General features: G+C 30.7%; 1 protein-coding gene across 8 annotated transcripts in view; it reads right to left on the reverse strand.

Annotated features, from left to right (window-relative positions):
- LOC148601718 (uncharacterized) overlaps positions 1 to 23,067 on the reverse strand; it is an 88,074-nt gene that overhangs the window by 42,098 nt on the left and 22,909 nt on the right. For 3 of the 8 annotated variants that reach the window (XM_088554520.1, XM_088554518.1, XM_088554519.1), the window contains exon 2: positions 17,958 to 18,236. In XM_088554520.1, coding sequence (XP_088410646.1) covers positions 17,958 to 18,236 — 279 coding nt within the window. Of the gene's footprint in view, positions 1 to 1,622; positions 1,927 to 6,888; positions 6,987 to 17,957; positions 18,237 to 21,251; positions 21,440 to 21,903; positions 22,092 to 23,067 lie in introns of those variants that run through there. The other 5 variants (XM_088554521.1, XM_088554522.1, XM_088554523.1 and 2 more) reach the window with 4 other exon arrangements.

The following is a 23,067-nucleotide window of genomic DNA, read 5'->3' on the forward strand; positions in this document are numbered from 1 at the left end:
AAAACATTTAAAAAAAAAATTAGTCAACTATGCAATTTACCAAGTTATGCATTGCCCACCTGGTTCTTTACCTCATGATAGGATTAAGGAATTATAAAAATTTTTAACTCATAAAGAAATTTCAATTGCCTTACTAACAGTGGGCACCCCTAAAAAGTATCAAAAATCAATTTAAGTGGTTTAAAACTTAAAATACAATATAGTTTACCTATCCATGAGATTAGCACGAAAGACCATAAAAAGTTAATTCCATTAGGAAAGTAGGCAGGGTCAAAGTTAAATTAGCTATTAATTAGCCAAATTGTATACACATGTATTTCCTAAATGTACTCTAGTGTAATTGCTTAGCTACATGAAAGGAAAACCTTGAAAAGTTAAGGGAATCTTACATGATTCAGAATTTTACAATCTGACTAATAAGAGGTCACTGGCATGAAATACTTTTCTTTGTAGCAGGAACCATAGTATGCACCGAAAGGTTAATGTAAATAAACTTCCAAAATGTAAAAATATATGTAGATAGCTAAAATAATATATTTTCGGACCTGTCTTATAAGCTTTACATCAGATGAATAGAACAAAATTCATTTCACTATGTGACTTAATCTTAAAGCTTGTTCACAAACAAAATGAATAAAATCTTTTATGCATTCAAAAATATAAATGTACATATACATGATGGTAAAGAATGATATTTAGCTTGCTTAATTTAACAATTTTAGAAATCTTATATTTTTTGTCACAAGCTTGCAAGTTCAACTTCCTGGATCTCCATATACATACAAAATATTTAATTTCCTACATGACAATGTATGTTAAATTTCGTGACCATAAAAATGAAAACCAATCTACTTACTCAGAAATATCAAAAAAGTAAACAAACGGATCCAAACACATTCAAAGCCTCCGCAAAACAACTCGTTTGACAGTTTTCTGTTTTTAAGGTTTTCATAATTGCCTAGCTTTCAAACTATTCGAAAATAATCAATAATTACAAACCCTAACAAATGGTGAAATTATGAATGTCATTCAACAGTTACAAATGTTTTAAAAAATTATACTTTGAGTGTCAAACAGAACCCTTTTAAAAAGAAATAGTAATTTATTTCCTCACAAAGGGAGATAACTTGGCACTTATTGTCAGAGGCCATTTCAAAGTTGAGTAATTAGAGTCAAAATTTAAGTCAATGACTTTGGTTTTACACTGTAGTCTTTTGTTAAATTGTTGAAATGTAATGTTTAACATGTAAAACTTTTCAGTAAAGCACATGTTGCAACTTTTCTTTAAAACTTCAATGCCTTGGAACAAAGTTTCAAAGCACATGTAAATAAAGCATCATATTTCATTCACAATTTTTTTTCTAAATCAAAAATTTTGATATAACAAATGGATAATGAGACAATAGAACTAAATGCAAATTAAATCTACAGAAATGACAATTTCTGGAGCAGAAAGTCAGGACCTTTTTATCTAACAAGTCCAAATTACCTTTATTTACTAAAATTAAGGTCAGCTTGCTGTCACATTCAATAGAAAAGCGTTTAGTCAGCAGAATGTATACAATAACCTATAATAAGCTTACAGACTGAATAAATACTCTGTAATGATTACAAACACTAACTTTTTGAACCTTGGATTTGACAAAGCCAGCTGGTGGAGCCTCACTCTGACTAGTAGCATCACTTTCTGAGACTAAGTCTTGTGTATCAGGCGTGTCATTTCCATCCATGTCTCCAGCTCGAAAAAAATTCCCACAGAAAACCTTCTGATAACTTTAATCCTTTAATCTTGCAAATTCATGATTTAAATCCAGTTTTCTATAGCACTCAGGCCCAGTTCAAATCAAAGCTTCTTAATTCCTACACCATCTTCTGAATACACTTAAACCACTTAACAGAAATTAAATATCGAAAGAAAAAATGCAGTTTAAAATATTTAAAATTTTCTTTGAATCCTGCTGCACCCGATATTGTTACAAACTCTCAAGAGACTTTAATGACACTCACCTGTGACAATTCACAGGTAGATATCAGGTGTGATAGGCAATACACAATAGGTGGAGGGGATATAAGAGACCAATTATCAATAAGAAGCCATCAACAGTTCTGACTTTGGGTATAAGGGTATCTATATTACATCTTTATTGAAGTCAAACTGGTAAATAAAACTTATCAAAGACTTGACGTTTCTGTCAAAGGCACAAACAATTTGTTGACAAGCACAAATTGGCACTTGTTATTGAAAAAAAAAAATAATGACTTCAAAGACTAAGTTCTTGGTCCAATTAATAAGTTCTTAATTAAAATTAAATCATATTTTTTTATAACTTGTATCTGTTGGTTTAATCTGTGGCCCAGTGCTCACCTTTAGCCACTAGCCCAAGACTAGGGCTAGTAAAATGATGTGTACTTTTCTTGTTTCAGGCTAGTTGAATCATATACAGTCTTCTATTATTCAAGCTAAGCTAATCATTGAGAATTTTGAAGGAAAGGACTGTGATTACCTCTGCAATAGCCCAATTTCCTATTCAGGAAATCATCAACAGCATTGCAGAACTGCATGCTATAGGTTGAATCTTTCAGTAACTGATACAGTCTTATTACCTTTGAAACAGTGAAACTTGTATAAACCAAACCCTGAATAAACCAAAACCTCTCTAAATCAGGAGATTTACTTTTTGAAGTCCCTTCCTATAGGTTTAAATATTTTTTAACTGAGGTAATCAAAATACCTATCTTCAGGAGGTAGACCTTGGGTAAGGGACATAACTCTTGAAATCAGTGATATGTTTGTATAATATTCAATTTCACCAAAGCCTATCAAGCTTTCATTTGAAGCAGAATGAAATCAATCTAAGTTACTTAGATGCTTACATGAGACTGATGTCGAATGCTGAATACAAACATTCAAATGATTTGAAAGAGTCTACCTCCTTAAATGAGCAAATTGATAAGTCCAGAATGTGTTTGGTTTAGATGGGTTTCACTTTACTCTAAAATGGAATTGCAGTCACTATAACTCAATCAAAATTTCAGAAGGCAAATCCTTAAGCTTAATAGATTCAATCAAAATATACAACCTTCTATAATACATTGAGATATGTACCCTATTCCTATATTTACCTTGCAATTTCCACCTTACTATGAAATGGAATTATATAACAGGTCATACCCATTCAATATACTACTTATTCGATACTTAGTGAAATGAAAGACACTTCTGTAACTTTTTTTCTGAGAAAAGGTGCACTCTATTGCATCTCCTAGATATAAGTACAATGTAATTTGACATCTACAACCTTCTTGTTGGTAGCTTAGCAAACAAATATAAATCTGTGTCAATTTGATATATTCTACCAGTATACATCACAAACTGTTCGTTGTTTAAAGATATTTTATTTGCAAACAGCAAACAGGATCTGACATAATTTATGTCAACTTCTTAAGTCTTCTGCAAAGATCTTTTTATCATACTGACATACATGTATACTTCTATAAGTCACATGACAGAAAGAAAACTTAGGAAACACCAAGTTATTGAAATTACGGGTAATAAATTGCATAACACATATTTCAAAGTAACTGTATATTTTTTGGCAATACAGTACATTGTACATATACCATTGTGCAATTGTAGTTCAGCAGGTAAACTTACTTTATAAGTATAATCGTGTCAAAATCTTGAAAGCCCATTCACAAAAATATAAAAAAATGAGACCAAACACTTTGTAACTAACTTCAATGGGTAACTTGGTGGAATTTTTAGTGGATTTCCAATTGTCAAAATTGACAAAGTAAATTCATATATTTCCTATCTTCAACAATCCAGTACTTGGTAACAAGGGTCGACCAAGGAATGAATTAGCCTAAGTATACACTTATCATCTAATATTCTGTCTTTAATGGTCTAAAATGTGGTCAGTGTCATTGAAGTGCTCATACAAGTCCAAACAAGTCAGAAACATACTATTATAACATTGGAAACAGGCCTTAAATTTGGTATGGTTCCTCTTCTTCAAAAATTCTATAGTTCTTAAATTTATTAGAAGGAAGTACAAAGCCATGGATAAAAGTATGAAACATTAGAATAAATAGGTTTGTAGACCGGTGTAAATACCAATAAGATAAAGAGACAATGGGAGTTCAAATCAATATAAGTAGTGGTCTGAGGTCCGGGACCCTTTATTTCTGAATCAGGACCTTTGAATTTACCAAGGTTCTGATCTTTAATCTTTTACATTGACCCTTTATTAAGGAACTTTCAACTATCTCAAGTGAATCTCTGATTTAAAATTTTAAAAAGTCCTTGACCTTTCACTCTTTAAAGCTAATTTGAACCACTGAGTAATAATGCCAAGGTTACTATACATGAAAGATACAAGAGGGCACCATATGTTCCCATGCCTATATATTTCATTGCATATTCAAGTAAAATTATTTAAATACAGGGTGTCCAGAACCACATTTACATCAGTTTTGGCTTTAAATCCCTACTTAAGGAATTCCTCCTACTTCGAAAGTGTCGAAACTAAATAGACTTTGTAGCCTGCTGTGTATAAATCTGTTGACAAACCCAACCTGAATGATGGCACTCTAAACACGTCCACCATACAAAATCAACACTGACCACTTGACAGAGTCATTTAAGGGTTACTTATCAAACCAAGTGAAAAGTCATGTAAATAAATATAGATATAGAAAGATAGAAATGGTTTTTAATGACCAATTCAAATGCAATCTCTGCTTCTAATCTAATTAATGGTCATAAATCTAAGATTATCATAGTTGAACACCTTCTTAAAGTTGTCATGTTTGCCAAATTAAATGAAATAGAAAGAATTTGTCAAATAAATGAAATATTGCTTGATCATAGGAACTGATTTTCGACTAAAATATATGAGCAGCAGGGACTTACATGAAAATTCTGTAAATGTCTAAATATTACTTGTTACTTAATGTTTGTAGCAAAACTATGGCAGAAATACATAATAATGTCACATTCAGTAGAATTTTTCACAGACTTAAGCTCACAAAACTTCATTTAGAATTGATGTAACCAAAATATCTGCATCACACCAAAAATTTTCCTGGAGTGAAGCAGCAGTGAATACAAAATAAAGAATTTTAAACAGGTCTATATATTACTTCCATTGTTGTGTGTCTTAGTTCTCAATCTATGATAAATACACAGATTATTTTAATATTTGACAAAAACAAAACCATAATTCTAAACTGTATATTATGCAACTGTTTGCCAACTGATAGAAAAAGACTAAAACACAGTCTCCCTATAGATCACGTCTTACAATGGGATCTACGATCTACAATAGGTGTTGAAAACTAGTTCTTCACATGACATAAATCTTGCCAATTAATTAAATCTTTTGTAATCCATTGTTCAATGCATGTGTGATTAACTATATGTACAACAAAATTTGTAAAGACTGGAAGACCTGAAGACATAAAATTTATCTGTTAAGAACGTCAGTGCCAGAAATTTAATAGGTATATATTACAATGGTGCATATTAAATATAAGCTCACGAATATTCATATTTTTTGGAAATAATCCCTGATAGAACTTATAGTATAGACTTTTCTGGTTAGTATACATTAATAATACCAAGTACTTGAAAAATGTCCAAATTTTGTCATTCAGACAACCAGCGAACTATGCAAAATTAATTTTTGCAGACACAACAAATCTTTAGTACAATGTGGTACAAAAATTAAACTAATTTTAATAGTAATTCGATTTCATAATGATTTCTTTCCTTAGATTTAAAAAATTATAGTATTAAATTTCTGACATTCTCAAAAACTAATCATAAAAACAACAGCAGTAAGAACATTTCAATTAGTTTGTCAATCTTTTAGCTTTTTTTCTTAACATTACAATCCAGCTCCAATTTCAGAGGTAAAATACATGTCATTTAAAAGTGTATTTCTTCATTACATTAGGGATATTTCAAATTACAAATTATTGAATATAAGAATCAATTTGTATCCCCAATGGATAAGGAACATAACTATTGAAATCAATGATATGTTTGTATCATATTCAACTTCACCAAAGCCTATCAAGCTTTCAATGGAAACGGAATGAAATCAGTCCAAGTTACTTTGATGCTTAGATGAGATTGATGTAAAATGCTAATTACAAACTGTCCAATGATTTGTAAGGGTTGTGTCCCTTACCCTAGGTCTACCTCCTTAAATAAAAACATTGTTAATTTTTATTTCTAAATATTCCCTATTTTATCCAATCCAATATATTCCTGACCTTCTTCTGATTTTGGTCTTTAAACATTTTCACTTGAGCCCTTAAAATGCAATTCTCAAAAAACATAAAATTTAGGAATTAAGTAAGATTAAGTTTACATCACTCAATGATCACACAAAAGGTGACAATTCAATTTAAGTTTTATCAAAATACTATATGACACACTATGTATTCAGAGAACCTTTCAACATCTTCTATTTCAAAGCTTTTTAAATGCTCTGAGCACAAAAGTTATTCAAATAAACATCCTATGACAAATTAGCAAGTCAAATTGCCAGTTTGGCCTCTAGTGATCAGGTAAAAAAAGTGCAGTATCTAGTAATGGAGGTAGAAAAAGCATATGATGACCTTGTTACTTAATACAACTGATTAAACAGACAAGGATATAATTTAAATAAGCAAATGATGGGTAAAAAAAATATGATTGCATCAGATTTCAGTCACACAAGTAGAAGACAAGCTGGAGGTGAGAGGTCATTGATGGAAAAGCAGCAACATATACAGTAACAGTGCAGTGAGAGGAAGAAAGTGTGAACAAAAAAGGCAAATATTATTTGTGCATTTAATGAGTAAAATGAAAGACAACACCCAGCAAAGCATTTCTACCTTAGTGTCTTCCATGTTACTATATTAAACTCATCAATTTATCCAATAACTAGTGTATAACTAATGGTGACGGTTAAAGGCTAGATTGCACACTTCCACACAGTTGGAAAACCAAGACAAACCTTAAAACAGAACACTCTCTATCAAGTCACAGAACGTGCAATACACATTGGAAAAACCCCTTGTCTTATATTATCTATCAATCGTGATATACAAGAACTGAGTTGAGCTTGTTAAAACATGTCCAAAAATTTTACCGCCAGGGTATTTAATTGGTTGACCCTATTGTTATAACAGTATACACATAAAATACAATCCATGTATTACCGTTTATTAAAATCATAAGTTATTGATGTAAATTTTCTAATTACTGGGTATACTAATGCCGTAAAATAAATACCTCAATAAGTAATCTGCTTGCGAGACTTAATCGGGCTGACTACCAACACTTTTTTTAATACCTTAGGTACATGTTTACGCTTTGATCTCTTAATCATATCAATAAAATATTAGCATAAATTCTGTAGTGACAGTTTTCTGTGAAGAACACTATTGTCAATATTATTTTTACAATATTACTATTAATGTTCAATATTACATACTAGTGTAAAAATGTCGCAGTATTTAATTTAAATTGGTTTTACTAAGACTAAAAGAAAACATCCAGCAAAGAGAAGCATGAGCCTAAAAGTTCAAAAATATCATGGAGAGTATTTCATGAAGACCAAATTGGTAATGTAATGACAACCTTATCAAAAAACAATACCCATGCAAAGATATATCAAATACTGTATTAAGGAATTCAAAAGTCAACAAATAAATAAACCCATACAAAGATTTTATTATATCATTAAAATCAAATAAAAATCTGATTGATCAACAGCCAAATACATCAATTCGTGAAAAATTATGAAAGTTACAGAAAATGAGCAAACTGATGAGAATTCTGATTGGAAACAATTTTATTCATATCAAACTTTAGCTTACAATGATTTTTCCTGTTTTATAAATCTGATGACAAGAAAGTTTGCCCCCTCTACAAAATGTCAAAACTCTATCGTCATAAATTACAATGATTGAACTGTTATGAAAATATCATCTTACAAATTAATCAATCATCAATCAAAATTAATCAATGACCATACTTACTAAAAAACTGAATAATTTACAAGTGGTCCATTCTTACCAAACTTTCCAAGGACAAGCTTGAGTCACAAGACCAAAGCATTAAAATTATACAATAATTTGTACAAAATGAATTGTATTGCTACACAGTAGGATAATCTACAGGCTGATTGTTTGATCAAAGGGAACAAAAGTAGTACATAATAATTTATCTAACTTGTTTTAAACTAATCAATAAATTACATGTTATATAATGGGTGAATGCTGATCGGACAAGGCATTCTTGTATTTTCGTAGAACTTTGTCGACGCTGAATAACATGTAACCAAGACAAAGGACCTTTACTAATGGTATTCTTTTGTAGAGTGAACACGTACAAGGTTTAAATCAAACACAGCCACTTAAAATTTCTGAAATTTAATAAAAGGTCCTTCACAAGGTGAAAGCATTGACATTTTACCAATTCAATAAAAGTATACACAACATACCTAATGATAAGACTAATGCTTAATGGATGGAATGATTTAATAATCTATTTGTGCAAAGTCAATTTATTCCCATTCAAATTTTGAATGGACTCTTATGAGTTGAACAAAATGATTGCGACATCAAAGTATAAAAGGTTAATTCAGTTATAACATCAGTGACCTCATAATTACATAAAGCTAGGGTAGAAAACTCACTCAAATTCTAGCCAGTCCTGAATACAATTTTTCAATACATGTACATAGCAAAATAGATTTTTGCTAAAATTAGCCAACCCTGCCAAAAAATAGCCAGTCTCGGCATGGCGGGCAGGCTACTATTTCTAACTCTGATAAAGTTTGCTGAATCAAAACAGCTTCATTATCTAAAATTTCTAACTTAATACATGTAAATTTTTTTATGCAGTGAAAAAATTTAACTTAATAAATAAGTACTTGAAGAACTTCAAACATCAATATAAATTCTCTAAGACATCCTAAACTGTATACCAGTTATTATTTAGAGTTATTTAAAGTTATTAAGAAAAAATATATTTAATATAGCATATTCTTTTAGACTGTAGAACTTATAATAACTTTTTACACTAAAAAAATCCAAAGGGGAACAACTCTAGTTTGTAAAATTAAGACAAATAATCCCCATGAATATTTAATTATGAGCGATATTCATTATAAAATTCAGAAAACAAAAACACATTAAAATCAATTACTGATTCTATCTAAACAATTCTTTAAGTGTGTCCTCTGATGAAGTGTGAACCATTTCTTTTGTACTGCTTCACATAAAGTAAGTTTTATGACATTTTCATAGACCATGAAAATAATTCATGATTAATATGACTTTTCTATTACTCTAAGATAATTCAAGTAAAATAAATCTAAAATATACAAAATGTCATGGAATCTAAAAGATTTATTGATTAACACAGTACAAAGGAACTTTTGAAGTTTTGCTGACGGGGACAATATTTGAAAATCGATTGCGTTTGATTTAGATTGAATAAATATGAATAAAATTCGGTGAATAAAGGAAACCAGGATCCATAGGATTCCAGGGTTGTTTGCTCAGTAAAAGTAGGTAATTGTCAAATATATAAACTCCACATTGAAAAATATTGGGTGGTTGAAGTAACAGTGAAATTGATACGAAATAACGACGTTCACTACAATTAACAACTATTGTTACTGAAAATTATCTGTAGTCAGTTGTAAAATGAATGGAATATGTACGTGTATGAATAAAGAAAAAAGTATTGATTTAGAACCAAGCACATAGTGAAAACAGAATTATTCTTTTCTATGTAAATAGGTTGTTAAAGGGTTGAAAAAACATGTTAAAAGAATTGGAAGTCTTTAATGGGCCAAATTATTATTCCCTATACCTTTTATGACAGAAACTCATGAAGAAAATCCTTTATACATTTGTATATTCAAATGTTTTCACAGTGGCTCAATGCTTATTACTTCTTGTTAAACAAACATAACTAGTCAGATCTGTATTTTTTGAAGACAACTATCATGAAAGCAGTTTTAGTACTAAAAAGGAATGGAGTTTATTGAAAAAGAAATTATATGAATATGCTGTGGACTTCATGGCTTTGTTCATTCACGGTTCTAAAAGACTACGGTAGACAATCGGGAAATAAGAACTCAACAGAAAAACTTTTTTGGCACAATTGAAATATATAATTAAATTCTAAGTTTTCAATAACCAATCAAATCTATTATATTAGACAACAATGGTACATAACAATATGAATAGAACTGAAACTAAAAATCTACTTAATTTTCAGAAAATTGTTCATTAAACTGTTGACAATATTTGTACAATCAGCTCATTATTAGAACAAAGATATATTAAATCTGTGCCAAATCTGTTTTTTTTTTTCGAATCACTGACAGAAAACAAAATAGTATGCCGGATCACGATACTAAAACCTATTTCTCTTGGCAAAGAACCAGAATTACACCCCATAAATGGGCAGACAATCAAAAATACAAGTTTGCACAACTGCTTGTATGAATCAATGACTGCATTAAATAAGAAAAATACTATATGGAAATATGTTAAAACTTACTGTTAATGCCACATTACTTAGATTACGAAAACTAGAAGACTGTTAGCAACTCCCTCTAGTTCTAAGTTTACAGTATTTGTCTTGACAATACAACACAATAGTGTAACTACTAACCCTTTAAATAAATACTGGTAAAACAGAATGTAAACTGCACAATGCAGTAAATACCATAAACAAAAAAAACTTTAATAGAATAAATAAACAATGAAAACATTTAAAACTATGGTCAGTATACCAGACTATTGCCTCCATTGTTCTATTGGGTATCAATCTTTATAAAGTAGGTATAATATCAGAAACAATACCAGAACCACAGGTTTTAACAAAAGACCTGACTTTTGACACTAATTAGATGCAGTATAAACTCCATTGTAAATTTTGATGAATAATTTAATCAAGGGTCAAATAGCTTATAAAAATAATTAATCTGGAACATGGATCGGTACAGATATCTGGTATCAGCAGGTCAATACCTTTGATAAAGTTAAAGCAGATTTTAACAAACAATATGTGTGGTTATGTCTCATGTGATTGACATGTAAGAAACAACCAAACCAGTTCCTGTAAAAGTTTTATTCTCAACTGTGCATATGCCGATCCAGGGAGGAGGCAGTATTTTTGGATCTGCCACTGCTGTGTAAGAAATTTCAAATAAGTGTACAAGAGAAATTAACCTGGTCTATGTTGATGTTAATGAAATTCATTTACTTTATAATTCATATAAAAAAAATTAAAACAAACAAAAAAATTATCCTTGAACATCACTTCCAAGGTTGTAAAATTTTCATGACTTAAATTCAGAACAACTTATTAAGGTTAAAAGAACTACATTGCACACCAACCTACCCTACAAATGACTGATTTTGGTCTGTAAAATATTTATATCCATAACAGTACAATCCAATTTCCTTGAAGCCCTTTGTGGTATGCAAGACTTATTAAATTTGACTACAAATGCGTCAAGACCTTAATTTAATTTAGATCCACTTACAGTTTTATTTCTGACCTGATCCATACTGCATTAATCCTTATGGTCTGTCTATCTAGGATACCCTAATCCTTTATATTGACTAATATTATAATTTATCATAACAATAATGACAAGTTTATACCTATTTTAACAAAAGGAATCAATTATCAATTGACAATATTAGAAAGGATTAGTGAAGTAAAGACTATAAAATATGGCACTGCTATAAACTGATTATACAACCTTCACTAATTGTTCACAGTATAAATGCTCGAAATCTTGTGATTTCACAGGGGTTAATTTAATATTCTAATATGACCTGCTTCAAAACTCTTTAGACCACAGCCATGGTAAAAAAAAGATAAACACATGACAAAAATTTCATGCAACACATAGGCTGCTCGTTTTAAAAAAAAACATGAAGAAACTGGTCCTATTAGAATTGAAATAAATCACAGACAGTACATTTTTTTCATTGTTTTACCATGGGTTGGCAGTTTATGTCACATTTTTTTACCCCAAGTGATAGCAAAATAAATGGCCAGCCTGTGGTGAAACAAAGATAAAATGGAGTTTTCATGATTTATTTCTTAATTAAAATTAATCTGTAAACATTGGGTTAATAGTGTGTTCTAGTTTTTCATATTCAGAAAACAATATTTAGTATGAATGTGACGCTTAAAACTTCAATTTGTTTACTGATTTTATCATTTACATATTTTTTCATTACATTTCAAAATCACTTGAACAGGAAATACTGATACAATATACATGTACATGAATGCTGTAAAAAGCATGCAAAGAATGAGGAAGGGTGATTTTTATCTTCTCTTACAGGTTTAGCCTTTTTTTAAGATAGCTGCATATCAAATTCAAACATGTAGTGAACCAAAAATTTCTATTCAAATTCAACAAGAAAATTAAATGTCTCCTCAAATATTCCATCATTCACACTATACATAGGAACTAATGTTAACATCTTGCAAACCTTGTCCTTCAGGGCAAGTTAGCGCAAATTCCACTTGCCCAAAATACAAGTTGAAAAATACCTAAGATGTGTCGTCCTTTGGGCAAGTAGGATAAATCATTTACTTTCCCAAATGTCAATCTCAGGCTATAGGGCAATCTTTGATGTCAGACCCTGATACTGTCCATTGGCTATGTATAAGGCACTTATAACCTTAGTGTACCTCTATCTTTCTTTGACTAATAACTGTTTCTTCAGCTTCTTGTCTTTTATTTGGAGAATAAAACCATTTATTTTCAGCCATGCTACACTTAAAACCTTGTAGTTAAGTTCAAAAAAAGGAGGATCTAGCTAAATTACAAAAAATTCTGCACAATAAGAGCAAACAATAACCAAAAATGAATCTGCCTAGTCAGTGAAAAATGAGACAAGCTTATCAGAACAATCCAATATATACACCACTGTTGGAACAATAAATTGTTACAATGTAAACCTATTTAATGTTAAGTGACAAGATTTTGGCAAAGACAACACACATGATAAACATATGCTGCATTAAAATGAAAGAAAACTCATGCCAAGTACTTCTTCAAGCTTCTCTTGTCATAACAAGTATAGCTACTTGTACTTTTAGAAGGGTAATACATGATACTTTAGTAAAGTATCTTTTACTCAGAGTTCTGTGTGCATAGCATAGTTATTGAAGAAATTGGAGAGTCCTTACTAGATCAAAATGGAGGGATGTCATGCCTGCCCTCAAAAACCTATACCCTTCTGTCCCCTCTGAGTACTTGTCCTCTTCATAATTTTAAAGTGTCCTGATGAGAATTAGTTACAGTGTCACCCAAACCAACTGTACCAAACTAACAAACCAACCCAATGAAATAAACATTGCAAGTAAATTCCTTTTCCCTTCAAGTGCCATATATATAGATATAGATATAGATATAGATATATATATGTACACACACACACACACACACACACATACACTAGGTCTATTGATACAAATTGACAAATCTGATAGTCTGTGGTACATGATAGTCAAATGAATTGATATACATTTTTTTTTATTTCAGGAAAGAAATGTAAGCAAACTTGTGTGCGTAATTTATACATATGTCTGAACTCTTATACTTCAAATTGTGAAGATTTTGTATCTACATGTATTGACATACTATAAAACTGCTAGGTAAAACAGTTATAACAGGCTTAAAATGAAATGGAACTTGTTGTAAACAAGCTACTAACAATTGTTAACTCTGGACAAATTTTTCAAACAAATCATTGTTTACATAAGAATAAAGTATCATGTTATAATATAGAAATACTTATTTGCCTGATCAATGAGAACTTATAATATATATAAATACATGTCAAGACACAGAAAATGATATCTTACAGCACAGAATGAATTATTCTCACTTCTCTATTGAAAACTGTGTGAAAACTGAATTTTCAATCAAAAGAGTAATTTTATCTAACAATAGCAGTAATTATTTTAATTTCTTTATCTATCTGATCTTAGATTAAATTTACATTTATAGATGTGATATAATCAACTGATGTGATCCAATATATTGAATACAAGGTGGTCTTGCAAAGAAAAAAAAAACAAACAAATCAGAAAAATAATTTGAAAGTGTATTCAAGGGAACCAAGGTCATAGGTCATATCAAAAGAATGTTATCCAGGCACAAAGACCAGACATGGAAAACAGACATACACAACAAAGAACATAAAGTAACTAAAATCATACATACAAAGTAACAAAAGCAAATGAGCAACTCGGACTCAACTTAAAACTGGGAGCATGGACCAGGTGCACCAGTAGGGTAAGCATTCTCTGCTTTTCTAGAAACACCTGCCAAGTTGCTCATAAAAAGTCAAGTCCGGGGTAGACGAAAGAGGAAAGGAAAACTATGACACATTAAACAAATCAGTTTTCATGGCACAGATGGATACATCGTGACTCACACTTAGTTCGATTATGAAGATGTACTGCCTAAATGCAGGAGTGAGACATGTTTTAGTACTTGCTGTCTAGTACCAAATGTTTTTTTTTATTTTTTGCAGGTGTAAAATTAAGTGGTTTGTAGGTAAAAAGGTATACCAAAAATTTCGATGTTTCCGACTTTGGCATATGCTTGGTGGTGCAGAATGTACTAGAGCCCACAGTAAATATTTCTTGGAATTTATTTTGGCATTTTTAGACAGACTACTAAAATATGTTAAAATAAGCACCCCTCAAAAATTATTGGTTATACAGCACTTACTTAAAAGCACTTAGTAATTGCTCAGTTCTATTAAAAAGCTTTCAAATAATTTGCTTATCAACAAAAAGTTATATTTAGAACATACATATAAAAGTGTGCTAAATATGTGTTTGTAATCATGCATTTTGTTGATACTAAAACCTTCTTTACAGATGGACAGAAAGAAATGTATATAAATGCAAATGGTCCAGAATGACATTGTGCAGTGCACTATTTCATCTGATTGAACAATATAACACAATTAAGTTGTTATTTTTGTCATAAAAGGTCAAAAATCAAAGCGTGCCACATTATAAAATCAATTATAACAAAACCAAGTTACACCGATACAAATAAGGACCTACCCATGCAAAGATTGGTCAAATTTCATTACATATTAAATACTCTTTCGATATTGTTAACTATTTGACAATTAATCGCACGGAACAAATCACTGTTCCAACACACTGATCATCTATAAACTATTGAAAGTTTAAGTCATCTTTGTAACAATTCACTTTATATTAACCTTACTATTATTTAAATAATATTTTATTGTAAAATAAATTGCTTGTGTTTGTGATTGTGAATGCCAAAAAAACAAATTCATAATACATATACAAGCAAGATTGAATGTTTCATAACCAAATACATGTAGAAACTTACATAAGAAACTGTATAAATAACCAATACATGTATAACAGAGTAATTTATATATACAAACAGTTAACTGCAGCCACTAAACATCCTGAAGGCAATTTTCTATATATTTTCAGTCATGGCAAAATTGATATTTAATGCGCCGGACTGAATGACAATTTTAGACTTTTTTCCTTATAAGTTCAAATAAAAAATCTGAAATTTTCTGCCAGACCGAAGGAAAAAACACCGAACATCGCCTTCGGTCTGATGAATTTTGCCATGACTATATTTTGTACCATTTATCTGCGTAAAAAATTAACAGTGACATTCCATGGCAACAGCAGGACATTGTGACACATGTCTCACTGAGTATGAAGACAAATGCTGGTTTTCTGCAATGTGATGTGCACTTACATCACACTTGAAGCCTATATGCCAAAAACTCTTCAAAAAATCATGCAACTCTTTGATTTGTACACCTTATGATAAGAAGACCAAATAAACTGTGACACCTTTAAAAAAAATGAAAATTTGTATTGCAGGCAACGGACAGCACAAATTATACATATTGTACAGCATTGAAAAACACAATAACGTGTTCATAAATCACTCCAATAGAAATCGTTATGATAAAAATAGTCATCACGAAAAATATGACCCTAATAATTTGAAAGGTTCATTAAATATCTGTCTATACTGAATAAACGATCCTCTAAAAATATTGGATTTCACAAATTATAGTTTTTCAGCAATCATAATTTTGAAGATGAAATGAATCAGTCGAAACTACAAAACTAACAGGTGATAAAAAAGTTTGATAGTAATTCAATTTAACAGCATTGATTAACAATATGAGTTTATTGAGCCTAAAATTACCAAAAGAATTACATGTAATCCAATAAATGTACTGTAAATTTTAGTAAAACCTCTAGAGTTAATTCCATTTGTCAAAATATACTAACAGTGACAATTGGTTAATCAATTTAACCATGACAATTATTGTGAAAGTACTATTGTTCCTGGGGTACCAATTTTCTTGGTTTTTTATGGTTAGGCCAAACAATGAAATTTGGTTACCAGTGAAAAGGAGATTTCCATTGATGTATATACTTAAAACCTCAAAACCAAGAACCCGTGTTTCATCCCTAATCCATGAAAATTGGTATCCACGAAGTACTTTGATAGTATATACAATTCATAGGCTTTTACAGAACACCCAAGTTTAAGAAAATATCTAATTTCAACTATCACCAATTTGAACAGGGTAATTAAAAAGTTTTTTACAAAAAAACTTCTAAGATACTATTTCTTGACCTACAAAAACTAAAGCCATTTTCATCTAACATGTAAAACAAAAATAATTTTAGGCCTAAGTAAAATAAAATTATGTATACCCTTAATATTCATTGAAAATATATGTTCAGGTAACTTTTAAAGCTAACTCTTATGACAGAAGACAAATAAAAACTCAAGTTATTAAAACGATTTCAAGAGCATTTCTAAATGGAATTTGTTAATATACTCAGCACGAATTGATACTTTTGGCATGCTATTTTATGTACTTGAACTAGTCTCTGTCATAAGGGTAACATTAAAGGCAAAATATATCTGAAAACTTTTAAAAGACAATTAAGAATTGGCTATGATAAAAATTTTGTCTATTGAAAAATAACATAAATGTGCATATTCCATGTGCATATAGTCAATTCTTATAAATTAATTTTAAAACATATGTTTATCTTTAAACATGAAAAAAGTAGCTCTGAATTTAACTGAATAAGGGTGTGTCAATATTTTTTATCCATTGAGATATAACAAAATTATTTCAACCAATCAGATTACAGTATTTATCTCAAATTAATTTACAGTAACATGTCTTTATTTCTAAGCTACTTTAGAATAAGTCCTGAAAATTAGTATTATATAAAGTCTATATACATTTCAAGCCAGTTCTGAATTCAATTTTTCAATATATTTATTATATGGCTAAATACAATTTTGCTAAAATTAGCCAGCCCTGCCAAAGTCTCGGGCTGGTGGGCAGGCTAGTTTTTTTACTCTGCTTTAAATCGTCTAAGCTACAAAAGTAATGTGCAGTTTACAGAGAGATGTACAACATACAAACAATATCCTTTTAGTGTAAGTATTTGTAATAATCAGGCAAAACAGGAAAATTAGAAACATGCATGTCAAAACCCCACCGATCTGACAATATAATTTCACTCAATGATGCTTTCTCTATCTGAAAAGACCATTACTTGATCTCTGCATCACTGGCTTTGCTCAGAAATTTTTCAATAGAATATTAGAAAAATGAGGTTTTTGACAGATTTATCTGACCTTGAAATGTTCATTTTCAGTGCATTTCAATGAAATTATAACTCAACTTACCAAAGTGATATGGAAAATCTTGTCTTTTTTCCTTGATTCTGATAATAAAAATAGTCAAGTAAAATTTTCAAAATTGTGGATTTTTCCATACCATGTTTCACCGACTGCCTGATTCTTACAGATACTGACATTTAAAATGCATGTATTTCAACATACCTTGTCACTAAGAGCATTGTACTTAATGCCGAGTTCATCACGCTCTGCACGACTAGCAGCCAGGAGATCTTCAACACGATTCAGTTCTGCTGCCAGAATTCTATTCTCTTCCTGTAACTGTCCTGAGGTTGGTGTCGACATACTCTTTGGAGCCTCTGTATCATCAGCTAGGTTTTTGGTAATTATTTCCCTTATTCTTGCTGGGATCTTTGATGGGTTGCTGTCTTCTCCACGGACTGTATAGTCCTCGTTATCTTTTAGTACAGAATCTTCAAGCCTCTGAAAGAGGAATATATTTCCATGAAACCAAACTAACATCTTTAATGTATATTTTATATGAAGACAACCATAATAAAATTTTCCACCAAGCACTGATATACAGTATAAGTTAAGTGTTAAAATCTATTCTAATTACAATGTTACCAAAAACAGAAATTTTCTTAGAAAAAGTTCCTGTTCTTTACCACAAGACAACTTCAAAACTATGGATTCATAACCAGTTAATACTTAAATGGCATCTTTCAATCAATCTACTTTTAAAAGATTTGATGAGGAACTTGTTCACATGTTAACTTGTGAACCTACATGTGTTTCAATCTACCTGTGAGTAAAAGATTCCCCCAAAAAATGACTTAAAGTCACAAAAGTGAGTCTACCTTTGTAACACATTTAAAAAGTTGCTCAATAAATAACATTAAGGTCATATGATAAGCATTTGTTTTCATTAGGACTTTGTCAATCTATTTCTGTCTAAATCGGTCCTGATGACCTTTCTGATCAGCCTATCAGATTCCATCTTTCATGATTTTGGAAGCATTATCCAAAGGGAAATACTCAAGGATTCTGAATTGTCATCAGAACATAATGTAGAATGGAGTATTGCTAGATCCTACATGCAGTGACTGAATGGAACAGCTGAAAGGTCTTAATTTCAATTAGTTTGGGATTTTGCATTTATGCAGATTGACAGTAAATTTATATCATAGCGATTGAGAGACAGTCATAAAAATAAATCTGATCTCACTGTACATGTCTGCAACACAGAATTTCTAAATCTTGCTCTCAAAATCTTTCCCTCACAGACAAGACAAGACATTGTTAGATCAATATTGACTCCTTCTTTCAGAATATTTCCTTTTTGAGAATATTGAATTTCTTAAAATGCAAATAAAGTTTAACATGCTTTTGACCTGTTTAAAATATTATCTTGGTATCAATTAATATGACAAATTTGTACATAACAGGAACAAAAGTAGTTTTATGCTTTTAGTATATTTTTAATCTTTTAACTAAACAGACATGTCTGATATAAAGTAATGTTGTCATTCCCAATATCTGATTTTTTTTTTTATAAAGCAAACATTTTTTCACTCCTTAGACTTCATAATGATAGGGTAACTCTGTTGACAAAAAAAGTATGTTGGTGTATTTCTATGTTAAGACTTAAATTCCTAACAACTTGAAACCAAAGGGCTCAGAGACATGTTATTTTGTCAATAACAATTTATTCATAAAAAATTAACAATGAAAATGTTATAAATATAAATAAAAGCCACAACTCCAGTTTTTTTTTTTTGATCAACTGGACCCTAAAAATAGATATGATAAATGTTGCCATATCAATCTATGTTACATATTTGTTAATGTATGCAATAAGCTATAGCTATGATGTTAAGAATTAAAATCCATTGTAAAATAGAAATCCCTTATTTGACATTTAAATACAATAAAAACCACTCAAATATCATGACATGCTTAGTCGAAGTGGTAATTTCTGTAATAGAAACCAAAATGTTGCAATTTATCGTGTTTATTTCACAGAGTGATTGACTTCTACTCCAACCATTAAATTGTAGGCCCAAAATACCTCAATTAGTTTTGATATTAAAACTATATTGAATGGGACATCTTTTTAAGGAAAAGCATGTTTAAACTAGCTCTAATACAAGAACCAAAGTCTTTCTCAAAATAGTTTTGATTTCTTTACTATCCAGTTGTCAAAATGACATACCGGTAGTGTTCGATTTGTGACAGACATGATATTTTGTGCAAGACAGAACTTTCAAGTCTATTTTTGTTCAAATTTTATGATGGACGACTTGTCTATAGCAATTTAACATAAAAAGTACTACATGAGATGGACTAAGTGGTTACATACATTAAACCAAAACTAAAACATTGTGATGCTCTTTATAAACTTTACTCAATCACACACAGGCACTAATTTGTGTGTAAATTGAATAAGTGTATTTTTTATTTGTTCTAAACTGAATAATGTAATGGAATGGAACTGACTTGTAAATAGGAACTTTTGCCATTTGGTCCAAAATTTACTACTGAAATGTACTATTACACGCAGAATTTATTTCATGACATTTCAGAATCACAGAAAACATTCACATTGTATGAATTTCCTTGTTATTGATAACAAATAACAATAATCTATGAATAAAAAGAGGGACAATGTGAATATATGTCCTTCCCACAGCCTGCCAACAAAGAACACATTTGTCCTTCTTGAGGCCAAAGTATTAATATGACACATGTAATCTTCTACAACTAATGAAATAATCTACATTTGTATATGTACATGTATGTTGCATGCATCACATTATTAAATCAGATCTTTTTAGTGACAAAATATTGGATGTTATTACAAGATGGTTCACACATGAAATCATGAATGAGTCACAAGACCTTGTCAACACAATTATACCATCTTGGGAGGCTAATTATTATTTTGTACTTCCTGTGATGGTGAGGCAGAAATGTTTGATAGACAACATTCACTTCAATTACAGAATAGTTCTTTAAATGTATAGAGGTTACAACATGCATCAAAAAAAATTTTTAATTTATACATACATGTATATACAATGTAATAAAGGCTTTCGGCAAATATTACCAGCTATGTAGTCAAGATAATCATGACATTCACCAAAGCATTTTTTAATCAGAATGGCGAACAAGCAAAATAAAAATAAGTCTTCCAACTTAACCCAAGACAGCATAATTATTCTTAGTAACAATAATGTAACCCTCCATCCACATACGTTCATATGAGGGCACGTACGTCGATGGAGGGTTACATTGTCATAACTAAATTGTTCCGACTACTACTGTGGCAGTTATGTAGCAGACTTGAAGCCAAGACTTATGCATGGATAGATTAAAAATTTAGTAACATTGTTTTTTTAACTTTTTCGATAAGTCATGGTATATGGACAGATGAAATGTCACAAGAATCAACGAAAAAATTAATGGCCTGTGGAAATATTTGGTTTTTAGTTGTACCAGTTCATAACATCCCAAACTTTGTGCAAGTTCCGCTAAAGACGAGCTAAGAATGCGATCAAGGTGCGTTCTTTGTTTTTGTTTATGGTTAGTATCGTTCTTCTCTCTCACTGGTGGTGAGCTACTTCTTTGATCGAAATAACTCATGTTAAAAGTTATCGCAGTTTACTCCATTTCATCAACTTCCGCAAACAAAATCTTAACTTCCGGTTTTACATGATATATTTAGGTTACCAGGCAACTATGTAAATAAAATACGTCTCTCTCATTTGCGATTTCATTGATGTTTGTTATTATTTCGTAAAAATATATTAAATGCAATATGAAATGCACAACTTTCAATGATTATTTCGTGTCTAAAAGCCAACTTGTATTTTTTAGTGATCAAACCGAAAGTAGGTATACTGCTTATTAATATTATGTACACGTGCTTCTTACATATTTCAGCACGCTGAAAACTGAAAAAAAGTTTTTCTCTAATTGCACATACATTTAATTTTAATAGGTCTTACGCAATAAAAATGACATGTAGCATTTAAATGTCAAACTGCAAACGGCTTCCAAACAGATTACACTCACGGACACCTGTTGATTTTTAATATAAGCTTAACTATAATAATAAGTAAGAAAAACAAAAGACTAAATATGTCACCTGAATGACCCTCTCCAACCGCTGGTCTCGGTCGTCGAAAGCCATTTGGGCCGGTCTTCAAATGTCCCACTTAGAATCCTTATCAATCCTCGTAAAAACCAATTTAAACAATAAATTTAAATTCCTTTATCAATCGAAAACAACCAACAACTTCAAACCAACCGAGACTTCGTTCCAAGTCCAGGTGACGTTTTCTACCTTTATACAAGCCTATTCAAGTCTCCACCTTAACCGGGAAAAACGCTAATTGTTTTTAAAGGGATATACAGTCCAGGACTGAATACACAACAATATAAATATATTATGTCCAATAACTGATTAGAAGGAGGATTGTTTCGTAATAGTAAGAATTATTTTACGGAATTGAGCTTCGTATAAATAAAGAAAATGCAGATTGCAGCTTTAATAGGTTAAAGTATCAAACGATTAGGGATACTGTCGTGCTTTTCGCTTGATTAGAAGCATATTAAAAGGGATTTTTGTGTTCAAAAACAACCCAAACATTCATAACCTCGGGTAAAACTGATAAACTATGGGAAATTGATAAAATTATAGATTAACATACATCTAATAAATTCTTCGGTACTGATTCATGAAAATAATCACTTCTTGTGAGGACGACTATCAACTTTCCATTTTTGATTGACACTCAACCGAATTAATTGATGGGCGAAACCATTAACATGGCATGAAAATATCTACATGTTTCCCTCAAACTATTTCTTAGTTAGAGGTCTTTCATAGCACGATTTGTCGGTAATTTGTTTACACGTAGACAGTGGCGGATCCAGAGGGTGTAGGGGTGGCACCCCTCCTTTTTATTGGAAAATTTGTAATTTTCATGTGTAAAATTGACGAAAATGGTAAATTGTCCTAGCACCCCTTTTTTCCGAGGAATCCCGACTGACACCCTCTTTTTCAAATAGTCTGCATCAGCCCCTGCGTAGAATTGCTTTAAATAGACTCTTCCTTGGGGCCACATTGTTACTTTAGCTGTAAGATTTCGTACTTTAACGATTTTCAATCGGGATTATTATTTTTGTGAAACATAGTCCAGTCAAATTTGTCAGCGTTTTTATCAATTTAGATCGAAGCTCAGAATTGATAGAGCAGTCACCAGAGCCTTTAGATTCGTAAAACCTGCTAGCATCTGCAATTATCTTA

Source organism: Perna viridis, chromosome 12, assembly GCF_037379345.1.
Source record: "Perna viridis isolate PV_CMFRI_1.1 ecotype Kerala chromosome 12, ASM3737934v1, whole genome shotgun sequence".
In the NCBI taxonomy this organism is placed as follows: domain Eukaryota; kingdom Metazoa; phylum Mollusca; class Bivalvia; order Mytilida; family Mytilidae; genus Perna; species Perna viridis.